Source organism: Mobula birostris, chromosome 19 (genome assembly GCF_030028105.1).
Source record: "Mobula birostris isolate sMobBir1 chromosome 19, sMobBir1.hap1, whole genome shotgun sequence".
NCBI lineage: Eukaryota > Metazoa > Chordata > Chondrichthyes > Myliobatiformes > Myliobatidae > Mobula > Mobula birostris.
Window position 1 is genome coordinate 45019789 of NC_092388.1, and position 21163 is coordinate 45040951.

The 21163-nt window shown below is 42.5% G+C and overlaps 1 protein-coding gene across 3 annotated transcripts in view; it reads right to left on the bottom strand.

Moving 5' to 3' along the window:
• LOC140212350 (uncharacterized protein C7orf57 homolog) overlaps nt 1-21163 on the bottom strand; it is a 97427-nt gene that overhangs the window by 22557 nt on the left and 53707 nt on the right. For all 3 annotated transcript variants that reach the window (XR_011889699.1, XM_072283057.1, XM_072283058.1), the window contains exons 4-5: nt 8493-8598; nt 4249-4396 (exon numbers count right to left, since the gene is read on the bottom strand). Coding sequence is in view for 2 of the 3 variants with exons in the window: in XM_072283057.1 (XP_072139158.1) it covers nt 4249-4396; nt 8493-8598 (254 nt within the window). In the remaining variant the exon portion in view is untranslated. The remainder of the gene's footprint in view (nt 1-4248; nt 4397-8492; nt 8599-21163) is intronic.

The following is a 21163-nucleotide window of genomic DNA, read 5'->3' on the forward strand; positions in this document are numbered from 1 at the left end:
CAAAAGAATTTTAACAAAGACAAAGGTCTCCGTCTAAGTAGGAACTGGAATTCAATTGTAAACATAGAAACATAGAAACATAGAAAATAGGTGCAGGAGTAGGCCATTCGGCCCTTCGAGCCTGCACCGCCATTTATTATGATCATGGCTGATCATCCAACTCAGAACCCCGCCCCAGCCTTCCCTCCATACCCCCTGACCCCCGTAGCCACAAGGGCCATATCTAACTCCCTCTTAAATATAGCCAATGAACTGGCCTCAACTGTTTCCTGTGGCAGAGAATTCCACAGATTCACCACTCTCTGTGTGAAGAAGTTTTTCCTAATCTCGGTCCTAAAAGGCTTCCCCTCTATCCTCAAACTGTGGCCCCTCGTTCTGGACTTCCCCAACATCGGGAACAATCTTCCTGCATCTAGCCTGTCCAATCCCTTTAGGATCTTATACGTTTCAATCAGATCCCCCCTCAATCTTCTAAATTCCAACAAGTACAAGCCCAGTTCATCCAGTCTTTCTTCATATGAAAGTCCTGCCATCCCAGGAATCAATCTGGTGAACCTTCTTTGTACTCCCTCTATGGCAAGGATGTCTTTCCTCAGATTAGGGGACCAAAACTGCACACAATACTCCAGGTGTGGTCTCACCAAGGCCTTGTACAACTGCAGTAGTACCTCCCTGCTCCTGTACTCGAATCCTCTCGCTATAAATGCCAGCATACCATTCGCCTTTTTCACCGCCTGCTGTACCTGCATGCCCACTTTCAATGACCGGTGTATAATGACACCCAGGTCTCGTTGCACCTCCCCTTTTCCTAATCGGCCACCATTCAGATAATAATCTGTTTTCCTATTTTTGCCACCAAAGTGGATAACTTCACATTTATCCACATTAAATTGCACCTGCCATGAATTTGCCCACTCACCCAACCTATCCAAGTCACCCTGCATCCCCTTAGCATCCTCCTCACAGCTAACACTGCCACCCAGCTTCGTGTCATCCGCAAACTTGGAGATGCTGCATTTAATTCCCTCATCCAAGTCATTAATATATATTGTAAACAACTGGGGTCCCAGCACTGAGCCTTGCAGTACCCCACTAGTCACCGCCTGCCATTCTGAAAAGGTCCCGTTTATTCCCACTCTTTGCTTCCTGTCTGCTAACCAACTCTCCACCCACACCAATACCTTACCCCCAATACCGTGTGCTTTAAGTTTGCACACTAATCTCCTGTGTGGGACCTTGTCAAAAGCCTTCTGAAAATCCAAATATACCACATCCACTGGTTCTCCCCTATCCACTCTACTAGTTACATCCTCAAAAAATTCTATGAGATTCGTCAGACATGATTTTCCTTTCACAAATCCATGCTGACTTTGTCCGATCATTTCACCGCTTTCCAAATGTGCTGTTATCACATCCTTGATAACTAACTCCAGCAGTTTCCCCACCACCGACGTTAGGCTAACCGGTCTATAATTCCCCGGTTTCTCTCTCCCTCCTTTTTTTAAAAAGTGGAGTTACATTAGCCACCCTCCAATCCTCAGGAACTAGTCCAGAATCTAACGAGTTTTGAAAAATTATCACTAATGCATCCACTATTTCTTGGGCTACTTCCTTAAGCACTCTGGGATGCAGACCATCTGGCCCTGGGGATTTATCTGCCTTCAATCCCTTCAATTTACCTAACACCACTTCCCTACTAACATGTATTTCCCTCAGTTCCTCCATCTCACTGGACCCTCTGTCCCCTACTATTTCTGGAAGATTATTTATGTCCTCCTTAGTGAAGACAGAACCAAAGTAATTATTCAATTGGTCTGCCATGTCCTTGCTCCCCATAATCAATTCACCTGTTTCTGTCTGCAGGGGACCTACATTTGTCTTTACCAGTCTTTTCCTTTTTACATATCTATAAAAGCTTTTACAGTCCGTTTTTATGTTCCCTGCCAGTTTTCTCTCATAATCTTTTTCCCCCTTCCTAATTAAGCCCTTTGTCCTCCTCTGCTGAACTCTGAATTTCTCCCAGTCCTCAGGTGAGCCACTTTCTCTGGCTAATTTGTATGCTTCTTCTTTGGAATTGATACTATCCCTAATTTCTTTTGTCAGCCACGGGTGCACTACCTTCCTTGATTTATTCTTTTGCCAAACTGGGATGAACAATTGTTGTAGTTCATCCATGCAACCTTTAAATGCTTGCCATTGCATATCCACCGTCAATCCTTTAAGTGTCATTTGCCAGTCTATCTTAGCTAATTCACGTCTCATACCTTCAAAGTTACCCCTCTTTAAGTTCAGAACCTTTGTTTCTGAATTAACTATGTCACTCTCCATCTTAATGAAGAATTCCACCATATTATGGTCACTCTTACCCAAGGGGCCTCTCATGACAAGATTGCTAATTAACCCTTCCTCATTACTCAAAACCCAGTCCAGAATAGCCTGCTCTCTAGTTGGTTCCTCGACATGTTGGTTCAAAAAACCATCCCGCATACATTCCAAGAAATCCTCTTCCTCAGCACCTTTACCAATTTGGTTCACCCAATCTACATGTAGATTGAAGTCACCCATTATAACTGCTGTTCCTTTATTGCACACATTTCTAATTTCCTGTTTAATACCATCTCCGACCTCACTACTACTGTTAGGTGGCCTGTACACAACTCCCACCAGCGTCTTCTGCCCCTTAGTGTTACGCAGCTCTACCCATATCGATTCCACATCTTCCCGGCTTATGTCCTTCCTTTCTATTGCGTTGTCGGAAACTTGATTGGATGACGACTAACCAATCAGGAGGGACAGACGATGGGGGTAAAAATACCATGGACTAGACATGCCCAGGCTTCATCCCTGATGAAGATGGCAGAGTCAATACCTGTACCCAGCTGGAAGCCTGAGAAGAGTTTATCCGTCATATTTGCTGGGAAAGCACCAGAACCTTTTTCATCTGTTATTGTTTTATCAGTGCCACCACAAAGCACCGTCGTAATGATCTGAATTATAAGTAATGCAAGACAAGATTTTCACTGTACCTCAGCACATGTGACAATAGTAAATAAATTTAATTTACCAATTTACTTTTAAGCATCCTGCTCTATAAAAACTGACAAGTGTCTGCTTCTTTAAGTTTCAATTTGCACTATACTTTAAAGCCTTAATTAGTTCTCTATCAATATTAAGTGACGATAATTGGCCAACATTTAAAGGGAGGACTATACACTCTATTTCCACATGCATTTTGAATGTTTGTAATAAGGATTAATGGTTTTCAAAGTATATTTTGAAATTAAGTATAATCAATAACATTATTTTCACTTTACTTAATTTGAATCTTATGTGGAAATACCATCATTTCAAAATTGTGGTGTCTTTGTTGATATTGCTTGAGCTACTTGATTTAGATTGAGACTGAGGTAGTAATTAGAATTGTCTAGAGCTTTACGTCTGCGTGTAAGATTTGAGAAATAGGAATGCATTGTGATGACAGCTTTATACTGAATAAAGTTACTCATGAAAGTGACTTACCTAAAGAATACACAAGTACAAAGTATGTTGACATTTCTACATGCTAATAATTAAAATGCTGGAAGCGCAGATCCAGTGACTAGCTGAATGGAAAGTAGCACATAAAAAGAAATCATGTGTGATAACAGCACTTAACTTCTGAACAAATCTCTTTGTACTTCCATCTGATTCACTTCAATGAAAAGTAAAATGAGGCAGATTATTAAACAGATAGGCTATCAAATCCTTTCTAGATCGAACACAAGAAATTCTGCAGATGCTGGAAACCCAAAGCAACATTCTGAAGATGCTGGAGGAACTCAGAAGTTCCTGAAGAAGGGTCTTGGCCTGAAACAATGACTATTTATTCATTTCCTTGGATGCTGCTTGACTTGCTGAGAACTTCCAGCATTTTGTGCACGTTCCTCTCTGGATTGAGGAGAATTAAACATACATCCTTACTTAATTTCTAAATTTGAGAAAAAAAAAGAATAACGTGCAAAGAAGACATCTTTTAAGCGAGGTACATCATCATCCTTTTCAGTGTAGAACAGTTTTTAGATATCAGATCAGATTAGCGTGTTCAGATCTCAGCTGATCAATAATGGAAATGACCAAAACAGCCATAACTATGTTCCTAATTTATTTTAACTTGGAGTTATTCAGATAAATATGACTTTCCCAAATATTTACAATTTGAGCATAAGTATATGGTTGAAATGATCATGGAGTCTACTAAATGCCAGGCACCTTTACTTTTGCTTCGTTTTCTTTTTCATTGTCCTTTTCCAATGTTGTCTTATCAGAGTCATGAGGTCTACATTTCGACTTCTTGTCAGAACGGCTTGGAATAAACTCCTCATGAACCATGTACTCAGGCAAATACCATTTAGGAACCCTGTAAGTAAAGTGATATTCAACTTTAACATTATAACACTGTAACATTTAAATATCCAGTCTTATAAAAACTGGACAGGCATCTGCTTTTTTAGCCTTAAATCTGCACTATGCTTGAAAACTAAAACCATTTCTATATTAAGTGAATAATAATTGGACAGCATTTAAATGTTATCCTTAAAATAAGAGAAAAAATCATTTAAAAGTCAATTAAAGCACCTGGTGATCTAGTCTTTGTAAATGGTGTATAAATTAAAAGCAAAAGGGTATTGCTGAACCTATGAATAACCTACAGCCCAAGTCTCAGGAAGATATTAGGGTTGTAAAGAGGATGTTATAGACTAATTCATAAACATGATGTCAAAAATAGGAGGTTAAGGATGCAGAGGTAAAACTCTTGAGAATCTATTACTTGACTACTCAGAAAACTGATAGGTTTGGCATCTAGCTCACCAGGTATTGTTTGGAGCCTCAATTCCTGCATTCCATTTTCCTTTCATTGCTTCCCTAACACAGGTGTTCTGATTGATGTAGCCCCCATCAACAAACCATGATCTCAGTTCACACCCACTCTGTAATGCACTGGGAATCTCATTCCCATTAGCAAACCAAGGCTCTAGTACGTGGAAATGGAAGCTGCTGCCCTGGGAATGTATTACTATACTGTGCAACAGCTTAAAAATGTGAATTAATCGTCCATAAAATCTGCTATTTGGGCACTAGCAGAGTTCTGAGTATGTCGTTAATGGAATTCTACAGTATAAGGAGAAATCCATTTCTTACATTTAGTGAATTGGACCATGAGTCAGTGCATATATAATTACTGAGTAATGCACTGTCATTGGCTATATTTTTACAGTCCAAAGCTAAATTTAGTTAGCTGTGTATAATTACTCTCATAGATTTAAACTGTTAAATGTAGAAGTGAAAGAAAACTGTTAGCAGAAATGTATAGCTGTGGAAATTTAATAAGCAGGAAAATGGATTGTTCTGTTTTCTACTAAATCTACCTCTTCAATTGAGAAGGACAATTTAGACGGATAAAACTGGACCCATCAACTTCTATACTTTCATACGAAATCTCCATCAATGTGATAAGAGAGCAACAAATAAAGCAGCACGTGGTGCATGTTAATGACTGTACCAGAAGAGTGCAGCCTCAGTACCCAGCTGGGAACTGATCATAGAGCTGCCCTTGCACCCACAGTGGTGGAAGATGAAGATAAAGACTGGGAGATCTTAACTTCAGCATTGCAGCTGGAGGAATTGTACTATACAGGAGTCCCCTCTTTACGAAAGTTCGCTTTATGCCATTTGGCTTTTACGAAAGACCTACATTAGTACCTGTCTTCATTAACCGAAAGAAATCCGGAGGATTTTCGCTTTTACGAAAAAAGGCGCCTGCTTTAAACTTGTGTTTACCCCGAGAAAGACTATCGTGACCGTGAAGCCTTGCACAGGCAGGTGTATGCACGTGCGTGTACATGCCGATTTTTTTCTACAAATCAGTTTTGGCTAAATCTTCCTGATTCTGCTAAGTGAAACTACACAGTGAATACATTATTTCTGCTATATATAGGCTGTGTATTTATCATGTCATTCCTGCTTTTACTATATGTTAATGTGATTTTAGGTTTTGTGTGCTATTTGGTATGATCTGGTAGGTTATTTTTTGGGTCTGGGAACGCTCAAAAATTTTTCTCATATAAATTAATGGTAATTGCTTTTTCGCTTTACGCCATTTCAGCTTACAAAAGGTTTCATAGGAACACTCTACCTTCAGATAGCAGGGGAAACCTGTAATGTAAAAATGTCAATTCAGGAAAGTACATCCAGCCCAGACTAATTATCTGAAAAGTGTTCATACATAGAAAGTATCAGCTAATTTGCAATTTGTGAATGCAGTACCTAAGTGGTAAGACTATTAATAGTATTTGTACAGATACTATTGTATTGACAGTGTAACACACAAACTCAATAAAGCTATCTGGTTAGGGAACCCAAGTCATACATCTTGTAAATTGCAAGTTGAACTTGTATAAAGGACAAAAGAATTGGAAAGATTCATTCCCTCTACTGGTGTCATTGACAGCTTGCACTATGGTCTACATGTTGCTGTGGTTATGGCCTGGATTAAGCTGGGTGTCACATTGCCCCTTCTGGAACTGTTGATTAAAGCCCAATGTTGGCATTGCAAGATATGCATAGCTGGAAATTTGAATATGTAGTTCTGTTACATGACAATACACAATTAAAACATCAACTCTCTCCATAGAAGTTGCCTGACCTAGAATCAGGGTCATACAACACATTAAAAAAAAGCCTTCAGCCAAACTTGTCCATGCCAACCAAGATGTCTATCCAAGCTTGCTGCATTTGGCCAGCTTTGGCCCATATCCCCAAATTTTTCTTTCCATGTACTGTAATTGTCCAAATATCTTTTAAACACAAATTATACCCATCTCTGGCAGTTTGTTTCATGTTGAGTAGTGATGCAACAACTACCTCACACTCAACAGCAGTAAGACCAAGGAAGTGATTGTGAACGTCAGGAAGGGCAAGTCGAGGGAACACACACCAGTCCTCATTGAGGGCTCACTAGTTGAAAGGGTGAGCAGCCTCAAGTTCCTGGGTGTCAACATCTCCAATGATATGTCCTCTGCACAAACACATTGATCTAATCACAAAGAAGACACACCAGCTATCTACTTCATTGGGAGTTTGAAGAGATTTAGTACGTAACCAAAGACTATTACAAATTTCTACAGATGTACAATAAAGAACATTCCAATTGGTATAGCTCCTCTAATGCTAGGATCAGAAGAGGCTCTCGAGCAGGGGCTCCCAACCTGGGCTCCATGGACCCTTCAGGTAATAGAAGGGGTCTGGGGCATTATGAAGGGTTGTAGACCCAGCCAGCTCCATCATGGGTACAACCCTCTCCGCCATCAAGGGCATCTACAAAAGGCAATTCCTCAAAAAGGCAGCATCCCTCACTAATGACCTTCACCATCTGGGACGTGCCCTCTTCTCATTACCACATCAGGGAGGAGATAGAGCAGCCTGAAAACCCATGCTTAATGACTCAGCAGCAGCATCTTCCCATCGGTCATCAGATTTCTGAATGGTCCATGAACAGGGCCTCATTATTTCTTTATTTTGCCCTGTTCATTTATTTTGTAATTTATCGTAATTGTATGTCTTTGCACTGACCTGCTGCCGCAATACCACAAATTTCACATACATAAGACTGATAATAAAGCTGATTTTGATTCTAGTGCCCTCTAGTTTTGGACCCCCTATTCTGGGAAGTGGACTGTGACTATCCACCTTATCTATGTCTGCCATGATTCTCTATAATGTCACCCATTAGCCTCATACACTCTGGAAAACGTCCCAGCCTATCCCTATTATAAAAGCACTCCTATACCCCCAGCCTCGCTGTCATCCTTGTTAATCTTCTCTCTACCCTTTGCAGCTTAATGTCATCCTTACTATCGATGGGCAACCAGAATTGCACATAATACTCCCAGTGAGGTCCTGCACACTCAGGTGCTCAGTATTTCTGAACTTCTGTTTTTGATTTGGAATTTCAGCATCTGCCATTAACCACCCTCGGAAACCTTACAAAATTATGGGGAAGGCTAAGCTAACAGATGTTATGCTAACTTGTTTTATCCCTTTGGCTTCGATTCCCAATCTTTCTTAAGTAGTGATATCTGCCTACTAATGTAAAGGAATGGCTCGAGAATCAAATATATTTCAGCATATTATATAAGGGGATCTGCATTGTTCTCATCTGCTTCCTCCAGAACTCAGATTAGAAACGAATATAACCTGGTAACTTGTTTACTCATCAACAGAAAAGACAGCTGGATAACCGCTTGACTACTGAAGATGCAATGTGTGAGAACACCCATTTATGCTTTTCACATCCAATAGTGCAGGCATTAAATATTGCACATCTTTGTATAACTGTCTGAAAAAAGTACCTGTCTTAATGTTAGACTTTAACCTCTACTTATCTGAGATATGCTGAACACAATATGCACAATTCAAATTCAATGGATTGCAAATAGAAACACATGTATACTTACCCCTTGGTCTTGGTAGGGGATGGTGGTACATGTGTGAACCATTCTGGTTGTGAGCTGGGAATTGGAGGTGACTTCCTTGGAGGAGGAGAAAAATGCCTCAGCAAATCTGTAGTTTGGATGTACAGAAGATTTTTAGTTCAGTTAGAAGTGAAAATATTCTCTTAAAAGTGAAAACACTTTTTTTTCTGACTAAGCTGAAATCTGGATCCAACATTTGGGTGGTATGGACCTTGAGGCAAATTAAACAGCCATAGGAAAGAACTGCCAATTTTTCATCCTATTAATTAATCAAAAGCAAATTAGACAGGCTTCCTCCCTTCCTGATGTTCTTCTTTTCAGAATCTAATACATCTAAGAAATAAATCTTCTCATTTTCTGCTAGTAGGTAAGGAACATTAACTTTTTGCCCTGCTGTTCTTTTTCTTTGCATTATTTTTCATGGAGACTGGTAACCCTACATAGCTTATTGAAATGCCTATTGTTAATGTTCAATGCGCAACAGTGGGAGCCAACATACTTTCCTGGGGGCAAGGTATTATTTAACATCCAGATATGCCCTCTTCCATCAGGGAAACATTGGAGAGCATAGACTCAGTCTATTTCCACACTTTAATTCAAATACTCATTTTAAATAGTGGATAATGGAAAAATGTGAATTTCCTTTATTCTTTGGCCAGAAAACAGATGCACTGTTTTCCCTTGGCACTGTAGGACTGCTGAGTAAAATTAAGGTGCAAATGAGAGAAAGCCTGTTGAAAGGCTGCAGGAAATATGTACGTTTCCAACCCAACTACCCAAAAGGTACAAAACTCTGCAATTGCTCTGCCACATTTCTCACTCCAATTCACACTCACAGGTTGGAAAACGTTTTCTTATGCTGAATATATTTCTGGGTTTAAATTACATTACACAGCATTTGGGAATATTTTCCTTTGTGGTTGAAGTTAAAGGAAGATATCTTGTGTAAATTATTTTTCCTTTCTCACATTGCAATAAATGACACTACAGTGTTCATTCATTCATTATGTGCCATGTCGTGTGACATGGGCAATCATGGGCTTTCCACAACCATGATTGTTCTTGGCAAACTTCTCTGCAGAAGTGGTTTGCCATTGCCTTCTTCTGCGCAGTGTCTTTATAAGACAGGTGACCCTTGCCAAAATCAATACTCATCAGAGTGTCTGGGTCTTGTGATATTCACCAGCTGCTCCCATGGCATCAAGTGACCCAGATCAGGGGGCTAAGCAGGTGCTGCACTTTGCCCAAGGATGACCTGCAGGAGAGTGGAGGGAAGGAGCACCTTAAACCTCCTTTGAGAGTGACGCATCTCTGCCCCACCATCCAACTATAGTTTAATATCTCTAAATATTCGCTATTCAGCAATATTTTTATTTTATCTTTTATAGTAGGTCATTTGTGTAGCATTCACTGCTAAAATAGAAGTATCAAAGTCATCCCATTTTGCTTTTTTTAAGCAGCACTCCAGCTAATGCCCTGGCTAATTGAGTGAAGTCTGATAATTGAACCCAGGATCTTTTTGCCAAACAAAGTACTGGAGTTCATTTCTACTGAAATGAAATTGAAACAGAAAATGTGTTCAACCTATATATAGTGTGTTGAGGGAACTTCAGTAAATTTATTAAATGAAAATTAATAAAAGAGAATGCTAATGTTCATATTCAAAAGGCATTGACCTATTTCAGCCGCTGGTTTGACTCAATATCAGCATGGTCAGTGCCAGCAAAAGAGGCAGGTATTTGAGTGAAGCTCGTGAGGTAGGGGATGCCTACAAAATCTTACAAGGTCAGAAGTTTCTAAGTTTAAACAGAGATTAGTGGTTGGAATGTATTAGACCATTCTGAGGGACATAGAAATTAAGTTATCCTTTCACCCTAGTTGTGGCCAGATGAAATAAACCACTCATTTATGGAGGTAGGGTGGTTAGATTCTGAATTAATGGTATTTGAGATAAATCTCCAGCCAATAAGAAGATTCTAACAGAGTGAAAAACAGTAGCTGGTAACTTTAGTTAATTATTCTGTTATATATGATTGAACTTTCCTAGTGCCAGGACCTCAATCTTGGCATCGTCTGTTTTTTCATATTCTTGGTTCTTTCAACATTTGATAAGCTTTTCTGTATTATACTATTTAAATGCAGGTCAGTCTAAAAGGTAGGGCCCCATACCAGTTTTATAGTGAGCTCCTCCAGCTCCTGTGCTCAAATTCTTTACATGCAAGACAGAAGGAGCCAATAAACCCAAGGTCATTGTGGAATTAGTAGAGGGTGTAAAGTGGAGCATGAAGAGGGAGGAGGTGCAGTGAGGGAGGGGGAGTTAGAGAACTGGTGGTGAAGAAGTAAAGTACTACAGAAGGTGGAAATTTGAAATTAAAAAATAACATTAAGTGCTGGAAGCACTCAGGAATTCTGACAGCATCCAGATAAAAAGAAGCAGAGTTCATGTTTCAGGTCAATGACCTAGCAGTGGAATGAAGAAAGCAAGAACACATGCTGCCTGGCCAGCTGCATTCACCAGCAACTTTGATGTGTGTTGCTTGAAATTCCAGCACCTACAGAATTCCTCATGTTTGCGTTTTTAAATTCACTACTGCGAAGCCTCTTCCGGTGATGCCTACACTGAAGAAGTTTAAATCTTCTCTTCGACGGGAGTTCAGTGAAACCATCACTCACTGCTCCCCATCTGTAATTTCTTCGACTCTTCAACTGTTCGACCACATTTTGACTCAGACTCGCTATCACAGCCATATATCCTTTCCCTTTTGCCAATCAACTGTCCAGCTCTTGGCTCCACCCCTCCCCCTCCTGTCTTCTCCTATCATTTTGGATCTCCCCCTTCCCCTCCCACTTTCAAATCTCTTACTAGCTCTTTCAGTTAGTCCTGACCAAGGGTCTCGGCCCGAAACGTCGACTGTACCTCTTCCTAGAGATGCTGCCTGGCCTGTTGTGTTCACCAGCAACTTTAATATATGTTAATTTTAAGTTGCACAGGAGGTGGGAGAGAGATGGATTGTATCAAAGAAATATTTCTGAGGCCAGGGTTGCCCAGGGTGTTACCATGTTTAACAACTGGTTAATGAATGTCAGAACTGCCGCTGGAAGCGGCAATGCTATCACAGAGGATTGAGTCTGGAGTCAGGCAGTGTGGGCATGGGGTTCTCAGGGGATAAGACAGCTTCAGCAAAGTGACACTGAACAGATGAACATGTTACAGAGCAGAGTTTTAGTTTGTATTTAAGAAGGGGGAAAATATGCCACAAGGTAAATAAAGAGCAAGGTCCTAGGAAACTGAGATGAGTGTTATTAAAAGCAAGAGTGAACAGAGGGAACATAAAGGCAGGTAAATAAAGAACAAAGCCTAAAATTACTGATAGGAAAACCAAAAGCATACAAGATCAGAGATCAGAGATCAAACTGGAGACAGGTAAATGAAGAACAAAGCCCAAATTTACTATGAGAAGCTTATATAATCCAACTTCTGTGGTAGAAAACACACGTGATTTTTAATGAATGCTTTGAATTTGTCATCACTAAAATCGGTATCCATACAGACATTGTAGTCGTCATTGTATGATATAAAGTTAGAAAGCAATCAAATATTTCAGTGTTTCTTATCTTTGAAAATAGTTACATCACTAGGCCATTAACAGAAGAGAGTGAGAAAAGCAGCACTAGTTCTAATCATAATGTTTCTATCCTCTCTGGTACAGGCAAGGTTTTAGAAGAATGGATGGCTGATAACATGGTACTGTTGATTAAAAATAAAGAAAGAGGTGCAGCAAGTAATTACAGATAACTTAAGCTAACAAAATCCCTGATGCATAAATCACCGGGAAACATTCTGAGAGACAAGATCAATTATTATTTAGAAGGACATTGGTTAACCAAACATTGTCAAATACTTTTGAGAGAAGATGTACAAACAAGGAATAGCTTGTCCCATACAAGTAAGCTTTTTGAGCAATAATAAGAAAGATTTATGCGGATAGTGCATTAAATGTAGGCCTCATCAAATTTAACAAGGCTTTTGATAAGGTTCCATGAGGTGAACCCATGGAATGTAAAGGACAAGTATATTAAATTCAGATTTAGCTCAATGGAAATTAGTAAAGAATAAAATTTAATGGCCATTTATGGGGCATTTGCAAAGATAATATATCATCTACTCTATGTGTCAAGTCAAACTAGAGGCAAAAGAAAATGACATTTAAAAGTAATAGCAAGAATCCACTGATGACCAGATGGAACCCACTGCCTGAGTGCTGCTTCTGCTCAGAACACCGGGAGGACCCAGCAGCATCACAGCCGCAGTCCAGGAGCAGCGCTGGAATCTGCGGTAAGATGCTGAACTTTAAATAACTTCAGAGACTGATTCATGGGAAAGAGCACTGCTGTCACTGTGTTTTGGATCAACGCGAGCTTCGCATCACGGGGATCATCATGCACAGGCACTTCTGGGAAATGATGCGAGGTTTAAGAAGAGCTCGGGAACCTTCGTGAGGGGTCGTCTGGTTTGAAAACATAACAGTCTATTAAGGAGCAGAGAGGTGCAGGTCGGAATCCGTCTACAAAGTACACAGAGGTAGCCAGTTTTTCACCTAAATGTCTAGTAACTAATAACTAACGACTTATGTCATATGACTAGTGTCTTATGACTAATGACTAGTGTCTAAAGACTAGTGACTAATGTCTAATGGCAAATGGTTGATGGAACTAATGGAACTATCAAATTGCCACACTTGTGAAAAATGAAAGGAGGAAAAAGGAAAAGTTGTTTGGTCATTGAGTGGAATCCAGATAAAAACCTTCCGGTAGACACATTCAATCCCTTTCAAGTGGGGAAGCGGCACATGTTCAAAGAACAAAAAGAAATCTGACTTGACAGTGAAAAACTAGCTGACCAGGAAACTGAAATCTGGGAGCTTTGAGCTGGAACAGCAGGAGCAATAACCTGGAATCCTGAAAAAGGAAGAAAATCAAGTTAAGATAAAACAACATCAAAGCATCATTAAAAAGTTGTACTTACCTTCTCACCTGCGAACGGCCTGCAGAGGAAATCAAACATGGCTGATCAAGCTATTGGGAAATCAGTTGAGCAACTCAAGGTAGAGCAAACAACAGCAAAAAGATTATTTTCTCATCTGTCAACAGTATTACCAGGACCCATGAAGACATGTCTAAAGAGGAGCTCAGGGTCAGTTTCAATAAACTCACAATAGAAGCTGCGAAAGTCATGGAAGCCAATGATGGTGTGGAGGCCGGACTCATTGCAGAACTGCAGGCGGAGCTGAACACAGAGGAAGTAGCTGTGTTAACTGAACAGCAAAAAGCGAACCTGGCAAAGACAGCAGATGAGTGTGAGTTGAAACTAAAGGAGGTCAGAAGCCTAATCCAGGAGACTCTTTGGACCAACTTTGGAAATGTTGAATTGTTCACAGCACTACAAGCAGCAGAGGATGAGTGTGAAAACGTCACTGCTGTACAACCCGATGGCAACCAGGAGGCGTATGATTTCATGCTTAACCACCTGCAAGGACTGGTAAAGACAGCGAAGGAGGTGCATGGTCAGTGGAAACGATGGATCCCGCCAGGGGATCAGAAGAACCTTCAGAGTCACCTAAAGGGGCTCGAAATCCACATCCCCAAGTTGGTTTCCAAGAAGGCCCACTTCATACAGGCAAGGAGAAAGGAGGATGCTAAGAGACTAATACCGACGGCGTTGGGCTTTTCCAATTTTCCCACTCCAGCCATCAGATTGAAACCAACAGCCCTTCCCAAGTTTACTGGCAGCAAACGTGATTTTCACAGGTGGAGAAAGGACTGGGAAGCACTCCAGAGGCAGGGAGAGCCGACCAGTTCAAGAGAGGTGAAAAAGGTTCAACTACTGGACAGTCTTGATGACAAAATCAGAAGAGACCTTCGCCTCACTACTTATAACACTGCAGATGACATCTTCCATGTTCTAGAAAACTGCTATGGAAATCAAACATGCATTCCTATTGAAATAGTGGCAGAGTTACAGAAAATGCCAGCTGTCAGAAGTCATCAATCACGGAAAATAGTGGAATTAATTCAAGCTGTGGAGAAGGCACTTCATGACTTGAGTGACCTTGGAGACACGGGTGCTATTAAAAATCCACTGGTGACAAAATCAATTGAAAGTAAACTTCCAGAAACACTCAAAAAGGAATGGCTGGTCTACGTTGCTGACAGGAGAAATGCTGTGGCACCAGATAATCAGTTTGACAGTCTCTTGTAATTCCTCAAAGGGCAAGAGAGCATATATGAGTAGCTCGAGCAACTGAGGGATGAAGAGCCAAGTAGAATTGAAACCAGAGCTGAGCCAAGACATGCCAGAACCAAGTCTACCAAGTCAGGCGACGACCATGCAGGGTGTGTACTCTGCGGTGATGGAAAGCACAAAAGGAAGCTCTACTTTTGCAAGCAGTTTCGAGCACTAAAGCTACCAGAGAAAAAGGCTGCAGTAAGAAAGTTGGGGGAATGCAAGAGGTGTCTCGAGGTTCATGATGACAGTTCATACTGGAAACCCGCCTATCTGTGTAAAAACCAAGACTGCAAGGATGAGCATACTCCTGAGCATCATTACTATCTGTGAACAACAGGAATTCTGCAGATGCTGGAAATTCAAGCAACACACATCAAAATTGCTGGTGAACGCAGCAGGCCAGGCAGTATCTCTAGGAAGAGGTACAGTCAACGTTTCAGGCCGAGAAACTGCTCAAGGGGTCTCGGCCTGAAATGTCGACTGTACCGCTTCCTAGAGATGCTGCCTGGCCTGCTGCGTTCACCAGCAACTTTGATTACTATCTGTGCCCCAATCCTGAAATAAAGAAAAACAGCGCAGGTCAGAAAAAGAGCAGATTTGGTCCAGAGGAAGATAAAGGCAGGAAGAAATATACAGAGGATCAAGAGGAGTTCTTCAGCAAACTTTCACCAGAATTGGCCAAACAATGTCGCGATGTATTTTCAAATATTGTATCCAGAGCCTTCAGCACTGTGTAAGATAAACCAGGCCTTCTGGTGGAAAGTGGATTGCAAGAGCTGCCAGTGATTATGATGCTTCTCGAGGTCACAGCTAATGCTGGGCAAAAAATCGGGACATTAATTGACTTGGCTTCAGACACCAATTATATAGCCCACAAGGCTGCAAGCAGACTGAACCTCAGAAGTGAGGGAATCACTCTCGTCGTCCATGGAGTTGGGGAGATGAAGGTTCAGGTGGAGACAAAGCGGTACCTTCTAAAAATCAGAGTAAGTACTCCCAAGGGCACTCTCAAGTCACACCAATTGGTTTGTTATGGACTAGACAGCATTGCAAATGTCCACAAATATGTGACACCGAAGCAACTGCAGAAATTCTTCACAGACATACCGCTTGATGAACTTGTGAGACCCAGAGAAATAAATTTACTCATAAGCCACAGAGAAGGTCAGCTAGCCCCTCAGAGAACCAGAGCTGTTGGGGACTTCGTGCTGTGGGACGGACCACTGGGGAAGGCGGTCAGAGGAGCACATCCTGATCTCTTTGAAGAGCTGTCTGTGTCGGCCCGCATGTCCAAGGCACATTTTGCAAGGTCAATGAGAGCAGCTACTGTAAAGTACGAGCAGCTCACCAGCAGAGTTCCAGAGCAACTTCCACCAAACAAACAGGATGGCATCAAGCTCCAGGAGTCAGGTACGTCAAGCACCAACCGGGACTTCCTAGAGTGGTGGAAGTGGGATAGTACTGGCGCAGCATGAGAGTCAAAATGCGAGAGTTGCCGCTGTGGAAACTGCCAGCCGGGCGGCAAAGTAATGACTCTTGCTGAGGAGAAGGAACTTAAAGTTGTAAGAAGAGGCCTCACCTATGTCACAGGTGACTGCCACAGCAAGGAACCACATTGGCACGCCAGATATCCTTGGTTAGAAGATCCAGCTTCCTTGTCAAACAATAAAAGAACAGTCGAGGCTACATTTCTCAGGACGGAAAAGCAACTAGCCAAAGAACCCGAATGGAAAGCTGCTTACACTGCTTAAGTGCATGACACGATCGATCGAAGCGTGCAATGAAATTGTCCAAAGACACGGTCATCAACTGGAACAGGCCAGTCTGGTACGTGAGGCACCTTATTGCTCCGAATCCACACTCTGTCACGACCCCAGTGAGACTCACGTGGAACAGCAGCCAAAAGTTCAGAGGCGTGAGCTTGAGCGACCTGCTAATGAAAGTTCCAGATGTCCTCAACCAGATTCGCACTGTCCTACTCAGATTTAGGGGTGGAGTATACACTGCTCTGGGTGACATAAAAAAGGCGAACAATTGGTTGGAAGACCGAGAAGTGCACTTGCATAGACTCCTCTGGCGGGACTCGGAGGACGAGGAGCTGGGGGAATATGCAATCACACGAGTGAACATCGGAGATAAACCAGCAGGGTGCATTGCGCAGTTAGCAATGCGCAAAACTGCTAACCTCCCTCCTTTCACCCACTTCAAAGAGGAGCGGCAGGTGCTCCAACACGACAGCTACGTTGATGACATTCTCACATCCCACAACGACCTTGACCAGCTGAAATCCATCACAGCAAATGTGGAGCAGGTCCTGAAGGCCATTGGTTTTGAGCTCAAGCCCTAGGTCTTTTCTGGGCAAAGTGGGAGGAAAGAGTACAATGACAAGCTGGAGAAGTTCAAGGCAGAAGCCATAGTCTTGCCAAACAAAATGCGCGATGATGATAACAAGGCACTTGGCCTGGGCTACACAGTAAAGGAGGGCAAGCTGCATGTCATGATTGCAATTAATTTCTTGAAGAGAAAGAAAAAAATGAGTCTTGGCCAAGACCTTCTACAAGAGCAAATCAGAGACCAGATGCCAAACCCCCTGACACGAAGAGATACTTGCCAAGTATCAGGGCTGTATGACCCAGTCGGCCTGGTAACTCCTGCTAAGCAGAAGGAAGCTATTCTGGTACGAAGGGCGTTCCAAGAGGCAAAGGGCGAAAGGTGTCCAGTGAAAGACACATGGGACATAGCACTCTCAGATGGCATCAGGGAGGATGCAATTAAGCTCTTCGAGGAGTACGTTCAACTTGGCAAGGTAAAGTTCACCAGAGCACTGACTCCCCCATGCTTCACTGAGGAAGGAACCCTGGGCAATCACGTTCTCGGATGGAAGCAAGCACGCCTATGGAGCAGTGATGTACCTGAGCTGGAACTCGGACCAGGGCTCAATCGTCAGGCTGGTGGAATCTAAAGCCAAATTAACTCCCTTGGATCACAAAGGTGATGCTGTCAAAGCAGAGATGTGGGGAGCAGTGTTTGCCTCACGCCTGAGAAAGTACTTTGAGCTGCATAGCCCAATCCAAGATGGGAGGTGGCACTACTTCGTTGATAGACAGACAGTCCTTGGTGCAGTACAACGAGAAAGCTATGGCTATCAAACATTCTTTGCAAATAGGATCGGAGGGATTCAAAACAGCACAGGGATCCAGGACTGGCGGTGGATTCCTGGTCTGCAAAATATTGCTGATGGAATCACCAGAGCAGCCAGCCCTCAAGACCTGGATGAAGACTCAGAGTGGCAAAATGGGCCAAAGTTTTTGAGTTTGACAGTGAATGAGTGGCCGATGAAATCAGCCAAAGAACTAGCAGCCACCACCAGGGAAAGCATCAACAAGTCGCAAAAGAAGGCATTTGTTGCTGCTTTGACAAGGGCCAAGGCAAAGAAACAAGAACCAGCACAAAAACAGTACCAGGTCAAAACAGAACAATGGAGACCGCCTGCAGCGTCAGCCATCCGAAGCCTTGTGGATATCAAGCAATTCAGTATTCTAACTCGACTAGTTGCATGGATCTGCAGGGCAGCAAAAAAGTTCATTGGACAAGATCAAGCCATGGACAGTCCAAAGTGGGAGGCAGTTTCTTTGACAGGAGTCATCTCAGTAAGGGAATGAGAAGTGCTCCAAGAGACATTTTTCTAGCAGCACAAGAGGGCACAATTTTCCCAAGCACCAATACAGACAGGCTGGTAGTCTACGAAAACCAAGACTCTGGGCTGTTAGTTTGCGGTGGCCGAGTGCAAATCTTCAAAGAAGATCAAGTTGGTGTCCCCATCTTGCCCTATGATGCCTGGGTGTCCACACTGTTAACTCAGGAGGCCCACAATGAGAGTCTGTCGGAGTGGCCGGAACCTTGCTCAAGATGAGAAGAAAGGCATGGGTCATAAGGGGAAGGAAAATTGCCCAAAAAGTTGTCGATGGCTGCATGCTCTGCTGGAATGCAAAAGCAAGGAAATGTCAACGAGTAGTGGGTGACTTGCCACCAGAAAGAACTGAACCTGCTGCACCGTTCCAGTTCACAATGGTGGACCTCTTTGGACCCTACTAAGTAAAAGATGACATCAAGAAAAGAATAACGCTGAAAGTCTGGGGAGTGGTCTTTTGCTGCGTGGCCAGCAGAGCCATCCACACAGAGTTGGTAAACACCCTATCAACCGAAGGATTCCTGATGGCCTATCAAAGGTTCACAGCAATCAGGGGATATCCAAGAAAGATCTGGTCAGATCCAGGCACCAATTTCATTGGAGCAAAACCAGTCTTGGAGGAGCTGTACAGATTCTCGGACGGCCTGAACGAAGCAGCCTTGCAGGAGACCGTGGCAAAAAATGGATGTGGAAAATCCATCCACCTGATTCTCCACACAGGAATGGTGCTGCAGAAGCCGCTGTACGCATTGTAAAGAGAGCACTCCAGAGTCTTGGGAAGGAGTCTGGGCTCAGTCACAACGAGTTCCAGACAACTCTTCACATAGCAGCCAACCTTGGCAATGAGCACCCAATTGATGCCAGGGTACAGAGCCGGGAAGACTATATTCAGTCTGTCACACCCAACTCTCTTCTACTTGGTCGAGCATCTCACAAAGTGGGGAGTTCAAAACTTTTGACTTTTCCAGCTACCCCTACAAAAGACTCTGAGCAATGCAGTTGGAGGTGACCAAGTTCTGGAGGTGCTGGAGCCAACTCGCTGGACCTTGTTTGTTTGTCAGGAGCAAGTGGCATACTGCACAGAGAAATGTCACTGTTGGGGACATCATCTGGTTAAGTGACCAAGATGCACCGAGAGGACATTTCAAGCTTGGCAGAGTCATCAATACTAACCCAGACAGCAAAGGCATCGTGAGGGACGTCAATGTCAAGATCTTCCCAAGCTACAGTGTTCCTTATGTCTTATGACTAGTGTCTTATGACTAATGACTAGTGTCTAAAGACTAGTGACTAATGTATAATGGCAAATGGTTAATGGAACTAACGGAACTATCAAACTGCCACACATGCAAAAAATAAAAGGAGGAAAAAGGAAAAGTTGTTTGGTCATTGAGTGGAATCCAGTTAAAAACCTTTGGGTAGATGCATTCAATCCCTTTCAAGTGGGGAAGCTGCACATGTTCAAAGAACAAAAAGAAATCCGACTTGACACCATGAGATTTGTACCCATGATCTAAAAGGGACAGTAATTAAAAATTTTCAGAGAACACAAGAGATGTGTGGTTGACAGTAAGAAAAAAAGTTGGATTAGAAGAATCTATCAAAGAACTAGTCAAATGGGCAGAAAGGTAGCAAATTGAAGATTGAAGATTCGAGATACAAATTTAACATGTGTAGATCAAAAGATACAGTGAAATGTGTTATTTCCATTAATAAACAACACTCCTGAGGGTGTGCTGGGGGTAGCCTGTATTTGTTGTCACATATTCCAGAACACAGAACACAAGAGGCACCAAAACAACAACAGCAAAACAAGCCACATTCCTACCACCCACCCAACCATGCACATACACAATCATCCAACTCAGGACATCTTTAGCCTCTTATAGACTTGGACCCAGACTTGCAGACATTGGTCCTTTGACTTCTGCAGTGGACTCCCAGAGCTTGCAGACTCGGGGCCTCGAATTCCAGACTTCTGATTGACACTCAGGCCTCGATTCTCAACATCAACCCCAGGACCTCCCAATCACCAAATAGTAGGTTTCGAGCTCCAGACTCACCATTGACAGGGAACAGTAGACTTTGAACTCCAGTCTCATTGATTTGCATGCTCAGAAGGTTATCAGACCTCGTTCTTCCTACCTGCATGAAACTCCCACTCCGAAACCCACATAAAACTCGCTGACCCTGGGGTGGGGGTGGGGTAAGGTCACTAGCCCTTGTCCACACTGATCTGCCAGCCCAACGTCTAACCACAGGTGTTCCACGTCCATGTCACTGGCCTTCAAACCTGGAGTGGACTCAAACCAAATTCACGCGAGTTATTGTAGTCATAGACAACAAGCCAAGATAAGGTAATTCTGAGAAGCAGAGGAAACCTCGAATGCATGCCAGCAAATCGCTGGACATGTATAAATGGTGATGAAGAAGGTGTATGTAATACTTCCTTATGGTGTCCGAGGCACAGAAAGTAAGGGTTCAGAGAACCTTATAAATCACCAGTTGGGTCATGATAGAATACCGCAGACTTAACTGATAAAAGAACGAAAGCAAAGGACTGGTGTCTGAGTATGTGTAGCATTCAAAATAAAACATGGAGTGGAGAGCAAACAGAGTGAACAGGAACTAAAGCCCATTGCAGAGACAAGGCTGCAAGGTTGTTTAGATCGGAGG